Source organism: Chiloscyllium plagiosum, unplaced genomic scaffold (genome assembly GCF_037043375.1).
Source record: "Chiloscyllium plagiosum isolate Xiang-an unplaced genomic scaffold, Cpla_swu_hap1 HiC_scaffold_47, whole genome shotgun sequence".
NCBI classification, from domain to species: Eukaryota; Metazoa; Chordata; class Chondrichthyes; order Orectolobiformes; family Hemiscylliidae; genus Chiloscyllium; species Chiloscyllium plagiosum.
This window is the reverse complement of record NW_028270185.1, coordinates 20,181,359-20,198,654: the sequence shown is the minus strand read 5'-3', so window position 1 is coordinate 20,198,654 and position 17,296 is coordinate 20,181,359. Positions and strand designations below refer to the sequence as shown.

The 17,296-nt window shown below is 43.7% G+C and overlaps 1 protein-coding gene and 1 pseudogene across 5 annotated transcripts in view; both read left to right on the top strand.

The window, feature by feature from the left end:
- The first annotated feature begins 3,660 nt into the window (after positions 1-3,660).
- The window catches only part of LOC148136000 (uncharacterized), a 74,504-nt gene continuing 60,868 nt past the window's right edge, over positions 3,661-17,296 (top strand). For 2 of the 5 annotated variants that reach the window (XR_015754707.1, XR_015754705.1), the window contains exons 1-2: positions 3,966-4,104; positions 6,404-6,458. Coding sequence is in view for 1 of the 5 variants with exons in the window: in XM_087983961.1 (XP_087840087.1) it covers positions 4,097-4,104 (8 nt within the window). In the remaining 4 variants the exon portion in view is untranslated. Of the gene's footprint in view, positions 3,848-3,965; positions 4,105-6,403; positions 6,459-17,296 lie in introns of those variants that run through there. The other 3 variants (XR_015754708.1, XM_087983961.1, XR_015754706.1) reach the window with 2 other exon arrangements.
- Positions 10,482-15,711, top strand: LOC148136001 (uncharacterized; annotated as a pseudogene).

Below are 17,296 nucleotides of genomic sequence, written 5' to 3'. Positions count from 1 at the left end.
CCATCTCACCCTGAACTTATGCCCTCTAGTTCTGGACACCCCCCACCCCAGGGAAAATACCTTGACTATTTACCCTGTCCATGACCCTCATGATTTTATAAACCTCTATAAAGTCACTACTCAGCCTGAACAAGATTAGGTTAGGATATGTAGTCAGCATGGACGAGTTGGACCGAAGGGTCTGTTTCTGTGCTGTACATCTCTATGACTCTAAGCTAAACTGAGGCCTGGTCTGCCTTCTCAGCTGGATATAAAAGATCCCATGGCCACATTTCGAGTGGAGTAGAAATCCCGAAATTCCTGCTCAATGTATTGTTTCCCCATGTAATCATACATTATATTTGGTCATTATCACATTGCTGTAGAGGCAACATTGCTCAAACTGGCCACTGTGTTTCCAGTATTAAAGAGTTCCAAATTATTTAAAATCTCCTAAAACATTTTGGTGAGAGAAAATGCCATAGGAATGCACACTTTTTTTCCTTCCTGACCCTCCTCTACATTAATCAGGATTACCTCAGAAACACTATGTTTTATCCATTCTCAGGATTGTGGATAGCATTGGTTCACAGTTCTTTGATTTTTAGCAATGATATCATGATATTGACTGCAGAGTGATGATCAATCTTTAATCCAAAAAGTGATCAGATGGATCTACTTGTCTTTTCTTGTGTTTTCTTTAGAATCTCTAGGTTTTTTTTGACTTCTTCACTCACAGAGCGAAATAGTGTGAGATGCACCTTATCTGCAGGCTTCAGGTTGCCTTTGAATGCACTGCAGATAAGATGTGTCTCACACTAAAGGTCTTAAAGTGTAACTGGACAAATCTGAAGGCTCTCTTTGACTCAGAGTTCTGACTTTTAGCTATACAGTGGTGTCCAACTTCCATTTTCCAGTTTATAGTCCAAAAGGAAATTGAAAAGTCCTTTACATGGATACCATTTCCATGAATCTGCTCTCCAAGGTCTTGACATCTTTCTAAAATTATGAAAACCAGAATAGAACAAAACAGCTCAACTGTGGTCCCTTCAGTGCCTTCACAAAAGTGCTCTGCATTACTTTGCCAAACACAGTTCCAGAGTTCACGTACACACATCAGTCATCAATTTTCTATGTTATTGAGCCAAAGGTCTCAAAACCTATTACTTTAACACTGGTTTGCCTTAACCAAGTGATTACCAATTAATTTTATTTCGGGTTATCATCTCAAACAGTGCCACCCAAACCTATCCCCACTGGGACCCATATTTCAAGTTGAAAAGTATCACAATGACTCAGCAAGATCTGTTAAAATGGGAGCTGGGATTGGGATAGGAGTGAGAGGCTTGTGAGTGGAAGTGAGGGGTAGAACTGTTCATGCAAGAATGGACACCTATGAGATGGGGGAACAGTTGGGTAGCTGTGAGAGTGGATGCATGTCAGTTCCTGCACCTCAATCAGCCCAGGTAATGTTCTGGGGATCTGGGTTCTAACCCCACCATAACATGGTGGAATTTGAATTCACTTAAAATCTGGAATTAAAAGCCCAACAATGGCCATGAAATCTGGTTCGCTAATTTCCTTTAGGGAAGGAAACTGCCATCCTTACCTGGTCTGGCTTACATGTGACTCCAGACCCACAACAATGTGGTTGACTCTCAACTGTTCTCTGGGCAATGAATGCTGGCATATGTAGTGATGCTCATATCCTGTCAATGAACAAAAGATAAATCCTCCAGTTCTCTGGCACCAACATCATATGCATTAGTGATTGAGGCCAGAAGCTTTGCAATTTCCATCCTCATTTTCTTCAAAAATTATTATACATTCCATCATGACCTGGTGATCTTTCTACTTTGAGGACCAGTAGCATTTCCTATACACCAATGACTGTGTGTCAAATTCCAAACAAACACCGTCTACAAGTTTGCTGATGACACCACTACGATGGATATCAAACAATGACAAATCAGAATACAGAAATGAGAGAGAGGGCTTGGTGATGAGGTGCAATGAGAACAGCCTCTCTGTCAATGTGGGCATAACTAAAGAACTGATCACTGAGTACAGAAAGAAGAGAGGAGAACACCTCCCCCCCCCAACATCTGCATCAATGGTGCTGATGCTGGGAGGGCGGAGAACATCAACCCCCCGAGGAGCGATGATAACCGACAACCTGTCCTTGACTTCCCATGTAGATGCGACAGTCAAGAAGGCACAACAATGCCTCTTCTTCCACAGGAGGCTCAGGAAATTTGGCAAGTCCACAAGGTCTCTCACCAACTTTGACAAATTGAAAGCATACTGTCAGGATGCATGACGATCTGCAACAGCAACTACTCTGCCCAGGATAGTAAGAAACTACAGAAGGATGTATGCACAACCCAGACCATCATGGAGCCACATTCCATCCATGGGCTCCATTTACATGGTCCGTTGTAGCCGAAAGGCTGCCAGCATCATCAAAGATCCTTTACACAATTGTAATGCTCTCCTACAATCTCTCCTGTCAGGCAGAAATACAGAAGCTTGTACACACACACACCAGGCTCAATAACAGCTTCTTCCCTGGCTTTATCAGACAGATGAATGGAGTCTCTAATTTCAAATAATGCTGATCTTGCTAATGTTGATCTTGCCTAGAACACACTCTGTATGCCTTTGTTTAATTTTTTTTCACCTTATGATCTGTATATACTTGGTTACAATGATCTGCCTGTAGGGCTTGTAAACAAAGCTCTTCTCTGTACTTAGGTACACATGACAATAAATCAAATCAAATCTCCTCCTTATCTGTTCTTACCCTGTCCAATATTGCCTCTGTTTTCTCCTTTACCGCTACACTGGCTCTATCCTCTTCATTGCTGAAGACAGTTAGAAAATCTTTATTTTAGTACACCAGCCATGTTGTCTGTGTCTTTAAGAAAATCCCTCTTTTGTTCCTAATCAGCTCAATCCTTCTTTTGGCAAGGTTATTTTACTAAGTTCCTCTTTTATGTTAGCCAGTAAATTATTCTTATGCTTTCTCTTTGCCTTTTCTTCTAGTATTTGAAGCTGCTCTGTGTTTTCTGTATTTAGCTTCTCTATGAATTTTCCAATTGTTAGAAGCTTTTTTTCCCCTGTGTATTTTAACCTTCAGATGTTTCATTATCTAGGGATTTCCAAACTGACTTCCTTTCACCCTCTTGCAAATGCATCAATTTTCTACCCAATCCAGTTCTTCAATGGCTGTTTCACAGACTGAAGTTTAATTCTCACCTTGGCCAGACTCCTTTTTAATCCGTAGGCAAAAGTGAGTATTGTAGATGCTGGAGATTAGAGTCGAGAATGTGGTGCTAGAAAAGCGCTGTAGGCCAGGCAGCATCCGAGGAACAGGAGAATCGACGTTTCAGGCATAAGTCCTTCATCAGGGATCAGGATGCCTGACCTGCTGTGCTTTTCCAGCACCACATTCTCGATTCTGAATAATAGAGCAGACTCGATGTGCTGCTCGATGGGCCAACATTGATCGTGCCTTTTGTTTACAGTGATTAAACGTGAACTCAGCTACTGAAATGCTGCCAAGAACAGTCCTGGACATCAATGGAGGCCCGGGCACCATCTCCAAATAACTGACCTCCCGCCCCCTCTCTCCCTCCCCATACACTTCCCTTGGAGTTCTACACAGGCGTGTACCCAAAACACTCCTTCCCCAGATAATCTGTCCAACATTGTCCTGTACACGGTAAAGGCAGAACCTGAGAAAACATTGCAGTAAAACATTATGTGTGTGTGTGTCGCGTGGGAAATTTGGAGACTCACCCTTCCAAAAGGCGGCAGCAGCAGCAGTCTTGTTGTTGGTGTCCAGTTCGGCTGCCCTGGAGAGGAGGTAGGAGTGGGGGAGTGCAGGGGACAGTGTTGAATGGTGTTGGGGGGGTGGGGGGGCCTGGGGGGCAGGAGGGGTGGTGTTGGACAGAGTTGGGGAGTGGCACAGTGGTTAGCACTGCTGCCTCACAGCGCCAGAGACCCGGGTTCAATTCCCGCCTCTGGCAACTGACTGTGTGGAGTTTGGACGTTCTCCCTGTGTCTGCGTTGGTTTCCTCCGGGAGCTCCGGTTTCCTCCTCCTTACACACAAAAATGTACAGGTAAGGTGAATTAGCCATGCTAAATTGTCCCGTAGTGTTAGGTGAAGGGGTAAATGTAGGGGAATGGGTCTGGGTGGGTTGCTCTTCGGAGGGTTGGTGTGGACTTGTTGGGCCGAAGGGCCTGTTTCCACACTTTAAGTATTCTAAGTAATCCGAGGAGCAGGATAGTCGATGTTTCAGGCAAATGCCCTTCATCAGGAACGAGACTGTAAGCCGAGGGGACAGTGAGATAAAAATTTTAATTCCTCTCCAATTAAGTATTTTTTGCATTTGATTGTTCCTTGTCCTTTTGCACAGCTTTCCCAAACCTAATGATATTGTGTTCACTGTTTGCCAGATACTCTCCTACTCAAAATGCTGCATACACTTGATTCATTCCCCAAAGCCAGATCCAACTCAGTGCCGAGAAATACACAAAGTTCTACCATACACTCCAACCCAATCCTTTACACTGTCAATATCAAGCTAATTGAAATAGTCTTTACCACTGGCAACTTTATGCTAATTTCCTCTATCTCCCTCTCAATATTTGCCTTGTGTATACACTCAGTGATGTATTAACTTCTCTATTTTCCTTCCTTTTATCCACTCTTCCCTGTAACCCCTTGTGTTGATGTTGGCCCCCATTGACAGACATCAATGATACTGGGATGGAGTCTCTTAATATATGGAAGCTGTTTTGGTGCAGTTACCACCTAGCTCTGGCTGACCAGGAATTCTCCCACTCTAAGAATTTAGAGATTAATAATTAACCTGTTTGGCCAAGTTATGACACACTTTCTATGCCCATCTGGTACTGAAGTGGGATTGAAACCCAGAGATTCTGGCTCAGTGCCAGGAGCACTACCTACTATACCACAAGACCTCCTTTCTTCATTTTAATAAGATGGATTCAATGGGCCCTCATCCCTCGCTAACATTATAATAACTTCTTTAAATGGAAAACCCTCCAATTTTTCCATCCTTATCTTTCCTGAATGTTTTGTAGCTAGGAATATTGTCCCTGATTCTCCTAAGCTATTCTGAACCAGGTGTCTGTTATTAATACTAAATCATAGTCCCTTGTGGTTATATCTGTCTGACTCTCATGAAGCTTATTCACTGTTTGTTTTGCACTCACACATCTACTCTCTAAACCATCAGTCACTGCCTCACATTAGCCCAACTAATATTTTACCCTGGAGTTCACTTCCTACTAAATTAGTTTAGGCCTTCCTTAGCTGCACTAAATATCTCTCATGACGATTCTGGACTTCATTGCATTTCACCCTTCCACCTTGAACAGGTTTGTCCTGTCCCAGAGTTGCTCCCGATGCCCAAGGAATCTAAATTCTTCCCTTCTGCATATTTCTCCAGTTATTTGCTCACTTGGTTTATCCTCTGTACTCACTCACTCAGTACCATTTGGCACTGGGAATAATCCAGTGATTATTATCTTTGAGGTCCTGCTCTTAGATTTCTTCCTGAGCTCCATAAACTCTGTCCTCAAGGTCTCAAAAGATTTTCTTTCAACATCATGGATTCCCACATGGACGTAACTTTTTGATCCACCTGTCCCCTCTTCAGAATGTTTGGCAACACACTCAGTGATATCAAATATGTCAATATGACTCTTTTGCATCTTCAGCATTTCACATTAAGTCTCACTAAAATACGGCAACATAAAAAGCGTGATAATTATTTCCTGATGATTTCTTGGATGGGTGGTTGGTGGCTGTGGGGTGATAGGTAAGGGGGAGTGATGAATAGAATGAATTTACAAGGGGGACTGTGCCTATCTCAATTCATCCGCTTTTGAAACCTCATCCATTCTTCCAGATTCGACTATTCTAATACTTTACTTGGCTGGTTTCCTACATTCTATCTTCTGTAAACTTTTGGTCATCTGAAACTCGAGGAGAAAGTGAGGTCTGCAGATGCTGGAGATCAAAGTTGAAACTTTATGTTCCTGAAGAAGGGCCTGTGCCCGAAACGTCGAATCTCCTGTTCCCTGGATGCTGCCTGACCTGCTGTGCTGTTCCAGCAATAAAGTCATCTGAAACTCTACTACCAATGTATTAACATACAGAGACTCCTGTTCCCTTATTGCCCCATGTATTCAGTGACTTACTGGCTGGCCCTCCCCTCTGATCTATCTCCATCACCACCACCCCCAACCTGCATCTACCTATCGCCTTCCCAGCTACCTTCCCCCCACCCCAATCCTTCTATTTATCTCTCAGCCCCTTCCACCCACCCTGATCTCCCACATTCCTGATGAAGGGCTTATGTCTGAAAGGTTGACTCTCCTACTCCTCAGATGCTGCCTGACCTGCTGCGCTTTCCCAGCGCCAAACTTTTCAACTGACTCCTGGGTAAGCAGTGTTTTGATTTTTAAATTTTCATCCTTGTTTTCAAATCTGTCCATGGCCTTGTCCCTTCCATATCTCAGTAGCCCACAATCTTCCAAAATATCTGTGCTCCTCTAATTCAGGCTTCTTGTGCCTTGTCTTCAGCTGCCTGGGTTTCCACCTCTGGAATTCCCTCTCTAAAGCTCTCCTCCCTTCCACCTTTCTTTTTTTACCTTTAAAACCTATCTTTCTGTCCAAAGTTTTGGTCATTTGGCCTAATCTCCCCTTACGCAGCCTTGGGACATTTCATTATATCAGAAGCAGCACATAAATATAAATTGTATTATTGCTGTTATCTGCCCAAGCTACAGGGGAAGTTCTAAATTAGTTAGAGACAATAATTCTCATATCATTTCCCAGTTTGACCCTATCTTAATGCTTCAGATTTCATGCAACCCCAGACTGAACATTCAATGGTGGAGTTGTTTATGAGAGATTTGATCAGGACAGAGGGAGGCTTGAGTTGGTGAGATGGGGATAGATGGGTGCTTCAGTTCCTGTCCAGGAGGGGAGGGGGTAGGGATTGGGTAGCACAAGCTGAGCACTGAAAGTGTTCATTAAATAGGGAGGGCTTCTCGAGAAAAACATCCACCAATTCACAGGCCATTTTTTTGTAGCAGTGATTGGGCTTCAGAGAGCAGTCCATGAAACCACACCAACTACCAAAAACAATGAAGACGTAAAGGGACATCATAGTTATCAGGAATTAGCAAGTGCTGCCTTGGAGCTCAGAACTTTGAACTCTAAAATCTTGCATTGTGACCCACTGGGACACATAATCTGCAGTTTGGAGGTCCTGAATTAGCATTTATTGTCAATACATTATACTTTAGCAACAGACCATTACAATCTATGCCATACGATATAACGTTACTGCCATACTTGCTCTGGGCAATACCATAAAAGATAGGTGAATATATTAAAGAATGATAATTTAAAACAGGATTGGAGACAGATTAAATAGTCTATCACATTGGAAGGTCTATCACAATGAAATAGTCTATCACATTGGAAGGTAAATGCAGTTGCTACTTTAATTGCTGTTTAGACTTCAGGACCATGTATTAGTGCAGCCTTGTGTTTTTACAGTCAAAGTTGAGTGTAATTGTGACTCGAAGTGAAAACTCTGGCTGATGCTTCTTCCCCTGTTCATGGCGCTGTTTGCACTGCCACTTTCTCACCACCAAGAACAGTACCACAGAAGAGGAAACTACTTTACGGAAGATTTCAGTCTCCGCCCTGAGATCTTGCTATTCTTTCCAATTTGCAGTCATTTCTCCCCATCGCTTGCGATTCGCAGAGCTACCACACAGTAGACACTTGCCAAACAATGCCATTAAGTTTTCCGTTCCCAGGCTGGTGGCGGGGAACTGGAATAAAGGCCATTGGCAAGCAGCCAGAGGTAGTGAACATGGCCACGAGATTGTTCCCAAAAGGGTGACGAGCCGGCAGGGTTGTGCTGGAACTAACACAGAGTGTTGGAGAAACTGAGCAGGTCTGGCAGTATCTGAGCTAATAGAAATAGGGTGAACACTTCAGGTTAGGTATGACTGCTTTTCAGAATTTGCGGGGCTGCAGCAACTGGGCATTGGATACAAATCACAAAACAAAGAACTGCAGATGCTGGAAATCTGATGCAGAAAGAGAAATTACTGACCTAACTCAGCAGGCCCAGCAGTATCTGTGGGAAGAAACAGAGTTCACTTTAGGAATCCGGTGATTCTTCATCAGATTGGAAAGAAATCCCTTGCACTTTGCACAATGAATAACATCCAGGAGCAAACAAAAAAGAGGGGGGGGGGGGGGAGAGAATAACAAACATTTGTCCTTTTAAAGTTTGCTTTAATGTTATAAATGATTAGACATAGGAGTAAAAGGCTGGTTTGATAAAGAGTTGGTTGGGTAACTTTCCAGTGGCTATGAGAAAGTGGTGAGCTGTGAGGCAGCCAATGATATGCGGTGTCGCTGGAGATAGCAAGTCATGTGGTGAAATGTCGAGGAATCTGCTCAATATGGCTGGCAACTTGAACATTGGAGGAGAGAGTGGGGCAGGAGAGTGTTAAATAGACTTGGGCAAAATTATTTATCACTGAAATTAGCCGAAGAGAAGCTTCAGAGTCACTCATTTGAACCAACTTGGAAGTAGTTTGTGACATGCAATAAACCCTTGTGAGGAGATCTTTACTTCTTCTTCCTGTTAGCGAATGGTTGAAGTGTGGGAAACAGCCACCCAACATGTACTTTCCTGATTCGGAAAGTACCTTCTTTATCGCGGAGTGTGTGTGCATCAGGGGAAGGGGAAGGGGAGCTCGTGGATAAGGGAGGGCTGGTGCTGACGTGCATGGAGCCCTCTCAACAAGAAACACGCAAATTAAACTCAGCTTCCTCCCTAATCGTTGGGAATAGACAATCCAAGTGTTAGTTCACACATCAGCAGAGAAAAACACATACACCCATCATGTAAGGACACATACACATATACGTGCACAGACTCAAACACTCAAATGTGCAGACACGTTTACACTAAAAAAAACATGCATACATATATGTATACATACATACATGGGCACATACATTCACATGCACCCACACAGATACATATGAACACACACAAAGAAAACAAGTCATTCCAGAAGGTAATGGAAGTGCCTGTGAAAAGTTCCCTTTTTTAAAAATCTCTGAACCCAGTGTTTACTGTAAAAGTTACAACAAAAAAAATTGCAAGTCACAAATGTTGCATAATTCCCTGAAAATGTTGGCCAAATATACTTAAAATGGAAAAAAAATGTAGCCCTATGATAAACAGGGCAGGGTATTTTGGGTTAAACTGTACAAAATGTATAAATGGTACAGCTCCATCAATGTAACAACACAGACAAAATAGTTTGAAAAAAGACAATCTTACATTTACTTAGCACCCAATATGGCCTCAAACAATCTTTGCTCACAGGATATAGATATCACTGTTGGGCCTGCATGTATCATCCATCCTGAACTGCCCTCTGAGAAGGTGATGGTGAGCTGTGTTCTTGATCTGCTGCAGTCTTGGGACTTCCTTGCATCTGAGTGCTATTAGGGAGACAGTCCCAAGATACTGAGCCAGTGACAGGAAATAGCAAAATATTTCAAAATCAGGATAGTGAGTGGCTTGGAGGGGACCTTGCAAGTGGTGATATTGCCATGCATTGTCTGCCCCTGTCCTTCTAGATGGTAAAGGTCACAAATTCCCGAAGATACTGTTGAAAGAGCTTTGACAAGTTGCCTCAGTGCATCTTATAGATGGTTTACACGGTGACTGCTATGTGTCAGTGGTGGACAGAGTGAGTGTTTATGGATATGGTACCAATCAAGCAGGCTGCTTTGTCATTAATGGCGTTGAGTTTTCTGAGTGTTGTTGGAGTCGCACTCACCCAGGCAAATGGTGAGTATTCCATCACGTTCCTGACTTATGCCTTGTAGACTGTGATCAAGTATTGGGGGAGTCGGGAGGAGAATTACTCACTGCAACATTTCTAGCCTCTGACCTGCTCTAGCAGCTCTCGTTATTCAAGATGAACTTATAATGCATCATCTTCATTTTCTTATATTTCTCGGTACAGTAAAACCCCTGAATTGTATCTTCGACTCTTCAGGTTTACGATATCAGAATACAAGTGGTAGTATTTTCTTATAATTCTTAGCACAGTAACCAGCTATTTGAAATTACTCAGTTCGGCTCATAATGTGGCTCACATACATTTAATAGAAGCTACAAATAGTTGTATTCAGGAATGTGTTTATAAGGAAAGAGAGCGTTTCCAGGCATAGCGCTTTTTTATGGATTAAATAAAAATGTGAGGGACAATAGTTCCCTGGTGAATCTCCATAACGACATCGTGGCCAATCAGAGTTGATTCGCCAACCAATCAGCAACCCTTTCCTCGTGCAGTGGAAATTGTTGCTCCCTTTGAAATCCGGTATTCTTGCATCTGTCTTGCTCAATGCAAGATGAAAAACCATGATAGTATGTCTCTTTTTTTCTCAGCAATATGCAAGTTCTGTCTTTCCATGTCGTTACATTTCCTCATACCAGGCAGCATTCCAGGGAATCTGTGCTATAACCTCTCTATTGTCTCAACATCCTTCCGACAGCGTGCAGCCTAAAATTACACACAATATTCCAACTGTGCCCCATTAAGGTTTTATAATTACCTTGCAATATAATGGGCACAACTCTGGGCACCTGGCACTTGGTGTTAAGGTTGAGCCTTGCCACAAGTGTCTCCTTCCTGCATAGCTAATGTGGTGCATTTTGAGAATCGGGGCTCAGGACATAATCAGCTGTGTCTCCACCCTCTACCTCCTGTATGAACTGCAAGATGGTGATTCAGTTTTACCCTGATATCACACAGCCTAACGAACGTTTTTTTCACTGACAGAATGTGGACCCCTCTAACTCGGCCAACATTTATTGTCCATTCCTAAATGCCCAGAAGGCAGTTAAGAGTCAACTGCATTGCTGTGGGTCTTGAGTCACATTTAGTAGATTTGAAGACAGCAGGCTTCCTTCCCTAATGGGCATTAGTGAACCAGATGAGTATTTTCTGACAATCATCATTTTACCCATACTTCCAGATTCTTTACTGAATTCAAATGTCACCACCTGCTAGGGTGGGATTTGAATCCATATCCGCAGAATATTAGCAGAATTTATAGATAACTATCTAGTCAGAATACCACTAGGCCATTTCTCCCCCTGTGTGATGCCACAACCCTAAGTTTGAGATATAAATGCGAGGTGCTGCATTTTGGGAAAGCAAATCTTAGCAGGACTCATACACTTAATGGTAAGGTCTTAGGGAATGTTGTTGAACAAAGAGACCTTGGAGTGCAGGTTCATAGCTCCTTGAAAGTGGAGTCGCAGATAGATAGGATAGTGAAGAAGGCGTTTGGTATGCTTTCCTTTATTGGTCAGAGCATTGAGTACAGGAGTTGGGAGGTCATGTTGTGACTGTACAGGACATTGGTTAGGCCACTGTTGGAATATTGCATGTAATTCTGGTCTCCTTCCTATCCGAAAGATGTTGTGAAACTTGAAAGGGTTCAGAAAAGATTTACAAGAATGTTGCCAGGGTTGGAGGGTTTGAGCTATGGGGAGAGGCTGAACAGAATGGGGCTGTTTTCCCTGGAGCGTTGGAGGCTGATGGGTGACCTTCTAGATGTTTACAAAATTATGAGGGGCATGAATAGGATAAATAGACAAAGTCTTTTCCCTGGGGTCGGGGAGTCCAGAACTAGAGGGCATAGGTTTAGGGTAAGAGGGGAAAGATATAAAAGAGACCTAAAGAGCAACTTTTTCACGCAGAGGGTGGTATGTGTACAGAATGAGCTGCCAGAGGAAGTGATGGAGGCTGGTACAATTGCAACATTTAGGAGGCATTTGGATGGGTTTCTGAATAGGAAGGGTTTGGAGGGATATGGGCCGGGTGCTGGCAGGTGGGACTAGATTGGGTTGTGATATCTGGTCGGCATGGACAGGTTGGACCAAAGGGTCTGTTTCCATGCTGTACATCTCTATGACTGCACATACATTGTTCCTGCCAAGAATAAAGAGTCAGACTACAAGGTGCAGGTTATCGTAGTTACTAAAAGGACCAAGTCCCTCATTTTTCAGTGTAAAATGTTTGGAGTATCCAAGAGAGACTGTAGAGATGGTGAGCTGATTTGGGAATTGCTACATCCTTTCAGGAGTAGCCTTACAGTGGAACAGGTGATATTGTTCACACTAAGGAAGCAACAGGATATGGGAGCAACGGCAGCCATGACTCTGGATCTGCAGCATGATAGAGAAAAGGAGCAGAAGCTGTGGAGAGTAATAGAATAGAATAGCCCGAGTAACACAGAACAGAACAGAATAGAATCCCAATTTATTGTTTATTGTTTTTTTGAAAATACCGTGAGATGTGTACAAGTTGCCCCAATTCAGCACCATTTTAATTACGAACATTATAAGAAGAAATAATTGTGACAAAGTTAAGACAAAGTTCATCTTTTGTTCCCTCCATGGCTCCTGAGTTTATGGAGTGGCTACAAGATGCTGCTGCTGAAACCATCCCTGAGGCTGCCAAAGCAAGGATTTCTGAACTGGACCCACCATGCTGCCACCACCAAAGCCAACACTGAAGCCACTGCAAAACCACCAGAGCAAGAGGGACAGAACGGACTCACCAAGTTGCCAACACTGAAGCTGTCGTTTGAGATGTCGCCACTTCAGTCGGTGCCCAAAGCTGCCACATTGCCGCATAGGCACGAGGAACCAACTGGAACCATCATGCTGCCACCGCTATAGCTACCACTGCAAACACCCCAGTGCCACCAGGGCAAATTCTGCAATAATACCCATACCACACTGGAGTTGGACTCATTATTACTCCTTGATAGTGACAGGAGGCTGTACATCCATTGACCAACATTTTCAGTGTGTGTGCCCATCAACGTTCTGTTGTGCTTTTGATGACAACAGCACCATAAGTGGGATGGATATCTAACAATGACAAGTCAAAATACAGAAGGGAGATGGACAGCTTGGTGACGTGATGCAATGAGAATAACCTCTCTCTCAAATCGGCAAAAGTGAAGAAGCTGATCACTGAGTTCAGAAAGGAAGGAGGATAACACGCTCGCATCTACATCAATGGAACTGACATTGAGGGGGGGGAAGAGTGTCAAATGTTTGGAGTGACGATAACTGACAAACTGTCCTGGACTTCCTATGTGGATGTGACAGTCAAGAAGGCACAACAATGCCTCTTCTTCCTCCGGCGGGTCAGGAAATTTGGCATGTCCATAAACACCTTCGCTGACTTCGACAGATGCACCATGCAGTGCATACTGTCCAGGTGCATAATGGCCTGGTACGGCAACTGCTCTGCCCAGGACCATAAGAAACTACAGAAAGTGGTGTGCACAACCCAGACCATCAGACAAGCCAATCTTTCATCCATGGACTTCATTTACAAGGCTCACTGCCATGGAAAAGCTGCCAACATCATCAAAGACGCCTTCGCACCCTGGTAATGATCTCCTACAATCTCTTCTGTAAGGCAGAAGATACAGAACACATGCACCACCAGGTTCAGGAACAGCTTCTTCCCAGCTGTTATTAGATTGATGGCTGAAATCTCTAGCCTCAAAAAACGCTGATCTCACCTAATGCACCCCCTGTGCAATGTTACCTGTATGCCTCTGTCTAAGCCTTGTTGATCAGTACAACCTTGCTTACTATGATCTGCTTGTACTGGTTGTAAACAAAGCTCTTCACTGCACCTCAGTACTGCACAATGAATCAATCAGTACTACTTTGTGACTGTAGTCAGCTGGCATACCACTGCTTATCACCAGCCTGCCTGCAGCCTACTCATACCCGTTGACACACCTACTTGCTGAACCCAACTCTAATCTTTCCACTGAGATGTGTAGTGCCAGTACCTGAGGCGGCAGAAGTGAGTGTTAGCTGAAGGAACAGTACCTCTTCAGCAGCACTGTACTGTTATTCCCTCTCCTCTTCATTGGTTCACTATGGTTGGGCAGGTGGCAGTTCATGGGTGTCTGAAAGCAGGAACTCAGAGGGAAAGGTTAGAGTGAGGAAACAGGACTCCCATGGTCACACCATCAGCACGTTGCTCACCATGGCAGAGATCAGGCTGAAGGCGAGATGGGTGTCAAGATGGAGTCTAGCAATCCCAGGACATTTAGGAATAGGCACCAAATGCTGTTGCCCCGCTGCATGAAAGAATACATTAAAAAAAGATGTGGAATGACAGTTGGCTGTGTGAGGACAAGGCAGGGATCATGAATGCAGGGCAAATGATGAGAGCATAGTATATTGAGCAGTATCAGAGGATGGTGTTGTGGAGGGTGGGAAATGCTGTGTGGAGACTCATTCACTGACCCTGACCACTGACTGACATCAGACCATACAACTTCTTGCAGCAATACTGCCAGGTGCTCAGCTCCAGACATGCTCTCGTACTCCCTTTGGAGGGTGGTCTTTGATGCCTCAGAGAAACAATGGCATTTCTTCTCCTCTCCACCTCCATCACTTGTGCTTCCAGTGCCTCACCTGTTATTCTGGAACCTTCTCTCTGCTTGGTGCTTGTTTCAGAATAATTTACATTGTGGTACTATTTTTGTGCAGCTTCCCTTTAAGAAAGCAGGCTGTCTCTGTCACATGGCTGGCAAGCAACACTTTAGGGCCCATTAGCTATAAAACCTAGAGCAGGTCAAATTGTAAGTCTAAATCTATTATTAAAAAAAGCTATTCAATTTGTTTTGAAAGAACCTGCACTTACATAGTTCCTTTCACAATCTCCAAATGTGCATTACAACCACTGCAGTGGAATTGTTGTTGTAACGCAGGAAAAATTCAGTAGCCATTGTGCAACCAGCAAATTCACTCATCCAGCAATGAGTAAGTGATTAATTATCAAAGGTAACTGTGGTCCAATGACACAGAGAACTCCCTCTTTTTCAAGTAGTCACAGTATCCACTATGGTTGATGTGACATTGCTTATGGCTCCCTTGGTTAACGAGGGACATACTTGCATTGGAAATAGTTCAGTGATAGAATAGAATCCCTACAGTGTGGAAACAGGCCATTCAGCCCAACAAGTCCACACCACCCCTCTGAAGAGTAACCAATCCAGACCCATTTCCCTCCCCTATTATCCTACATTTACCCCTGAGTAATGCACAACCTACACATCCCTGAGCATTATGGGCAATTTAGCATAGCCAATTCACCTTAACCTGCACAACTTTGGATTGTGGGAGGAAACCGGAGCACCAGAGCACAGTGCTAGCCACTAAGCCACCGTGCCGCCCCCAAATGATTTTTGAGGTTGATTCCTGGAATGAAGTAATTGACCTATGAGGAATTGTTCAGCAGTTTGAGACTATATTTATTAGAATTACAAGAATAAGACGTGATCTTATTAGAGTTACAGACATGTACAGCACGGAAACAGACCCTTCGTCCAACTCACCCATGTCGATCAGATATCTATAAAGATCTTGAGGGGCCTTGAAGGGTAGATACTGAGAGAGGATGCTTCCCCTTATGGGGGAAATTTCGAACATAGGTTCACAGTTTAAAAATAAGGGGACCTCATTTAAGACAGAGACAAGGAGAAATTTATTCTTTCAGAGGGTCATTGGTGTTTGGAACACTCTTACATAGAGAACTGTGGAGCTGGCTCATTGCAAGACTGATTCTGGATTAGTGGTGCTGGAAGAGCACAGCAGTTCAGGCAGCATCCAGGGAGCAGCGAAATCAACGTTTCAGGCAAAAGCCCTTCATCTATTCCTGATGAAGGACTTTTGCCCGAAACGTCGATTTCGCTGCTCCTTGGATGCTGCCTGAACTGCTGTGCTCTTCCAGCACCACTAATCCAGAATCTGGTTTCCAGCATCTGCAGTCATTGTTTTTATCTCATTTCAAGACTGAGTTAAATAATGTTCAGATCAACAAGGGAGTCTAGGGCTATGGTGGGGAAAGGGGGTCGCAGCCAGGAAAATGGAGCTGAAGTCACAATTACATCCTTACTGACTGGTGGAGTTGGTTCGAGGAGTCAAATGGCCTCATGCTGCTATCTCTTTTGTTCTTGCATTTGTTAACAATGTAGCATTTCCACAGGAGAGTGTCAGTCTAGATTAAGCACTCAACTCTGTGCAGAACGATTTAATTGTACAACCATCTAATTGTGATGATAGTGCTGCCTACAGAGTGTTCATGATAACCTACATAAAGCATTGCTTTCAAAATCTTGTAAAGTTGAACTCCTAATCTTCCTAACCACGTTTTCCCAAGTCAAAGTATAATTATTACCTATTTTTAATCATGAATATCTTACCTCAGAGTTAGGTAATCAATTAGGTGAAAGGAGTCTTGTCCACCAGGTGAGGAACAATTAAGGTGGTCTGCAAATTAAGTGCCAATCTGACATTTAACTGGGCAGTGGTGGCACAGCCTTCCCTAAGATCAAGGACTCCAGGAGGTGGAAGTTTTGCCCACTGAGAGCAGCTCACCAATCAGAGGCTGGCAGTCATATTGATCAGCAGTGCCACTGAAGAGATGATGCAGCCAACAGAGGCCGAAGATTGCCATAGACACAGGTGTAGGGGGAAGAGTATGGCAGTGGAGTCTACAAGACACGGAGTGTGAGGAGGGGGAACTAGCAACATGACCAAGGGAGTGGCTCCCAGCAGTACTTCCCTCCTCTTCCCAATTGTGAGTTCCGCTGATTAGACACTGAGTGCCTGACAACGAGGGAAACCTTGAAGGCCCCAGCATAATCACGGTTTATTTTGCAGGCTATCCATGTGGCTAGTACCCCCACTGCCACTGAGCTAATACCAACAGCAGCAAGGTGAGACACTTAATGGGCATTAATTGCCAAGATATGGGCTTCAATTGGTAGCGGGGTGGGTAGGCTATCCGCAGGCCTTTCTGTGGCACTTAACTGATGTTGAGGCAGAGTTCTCACTTGCCATTCTCCTACCTGATTAAATGTCCCTTCTCTACATCACCAAATTCACCCCAGGGGAGAGAATTAAATTCTATCCTTTTTATGGAACTGAGGAAATATAAGCACCAACCAACTCATAGGAATGAAGAATGATGAATTGAGGTCCACATGAGGTAATGAGATATACGGACAGCAGCCATTTTGTGTCATCATTCTTTTTTGTCACTGGAATACAAATTTTGGATACAAGTTTAACATTTATTACTCTTGGTGGTGGTGAGCTGACTTCTTGAATT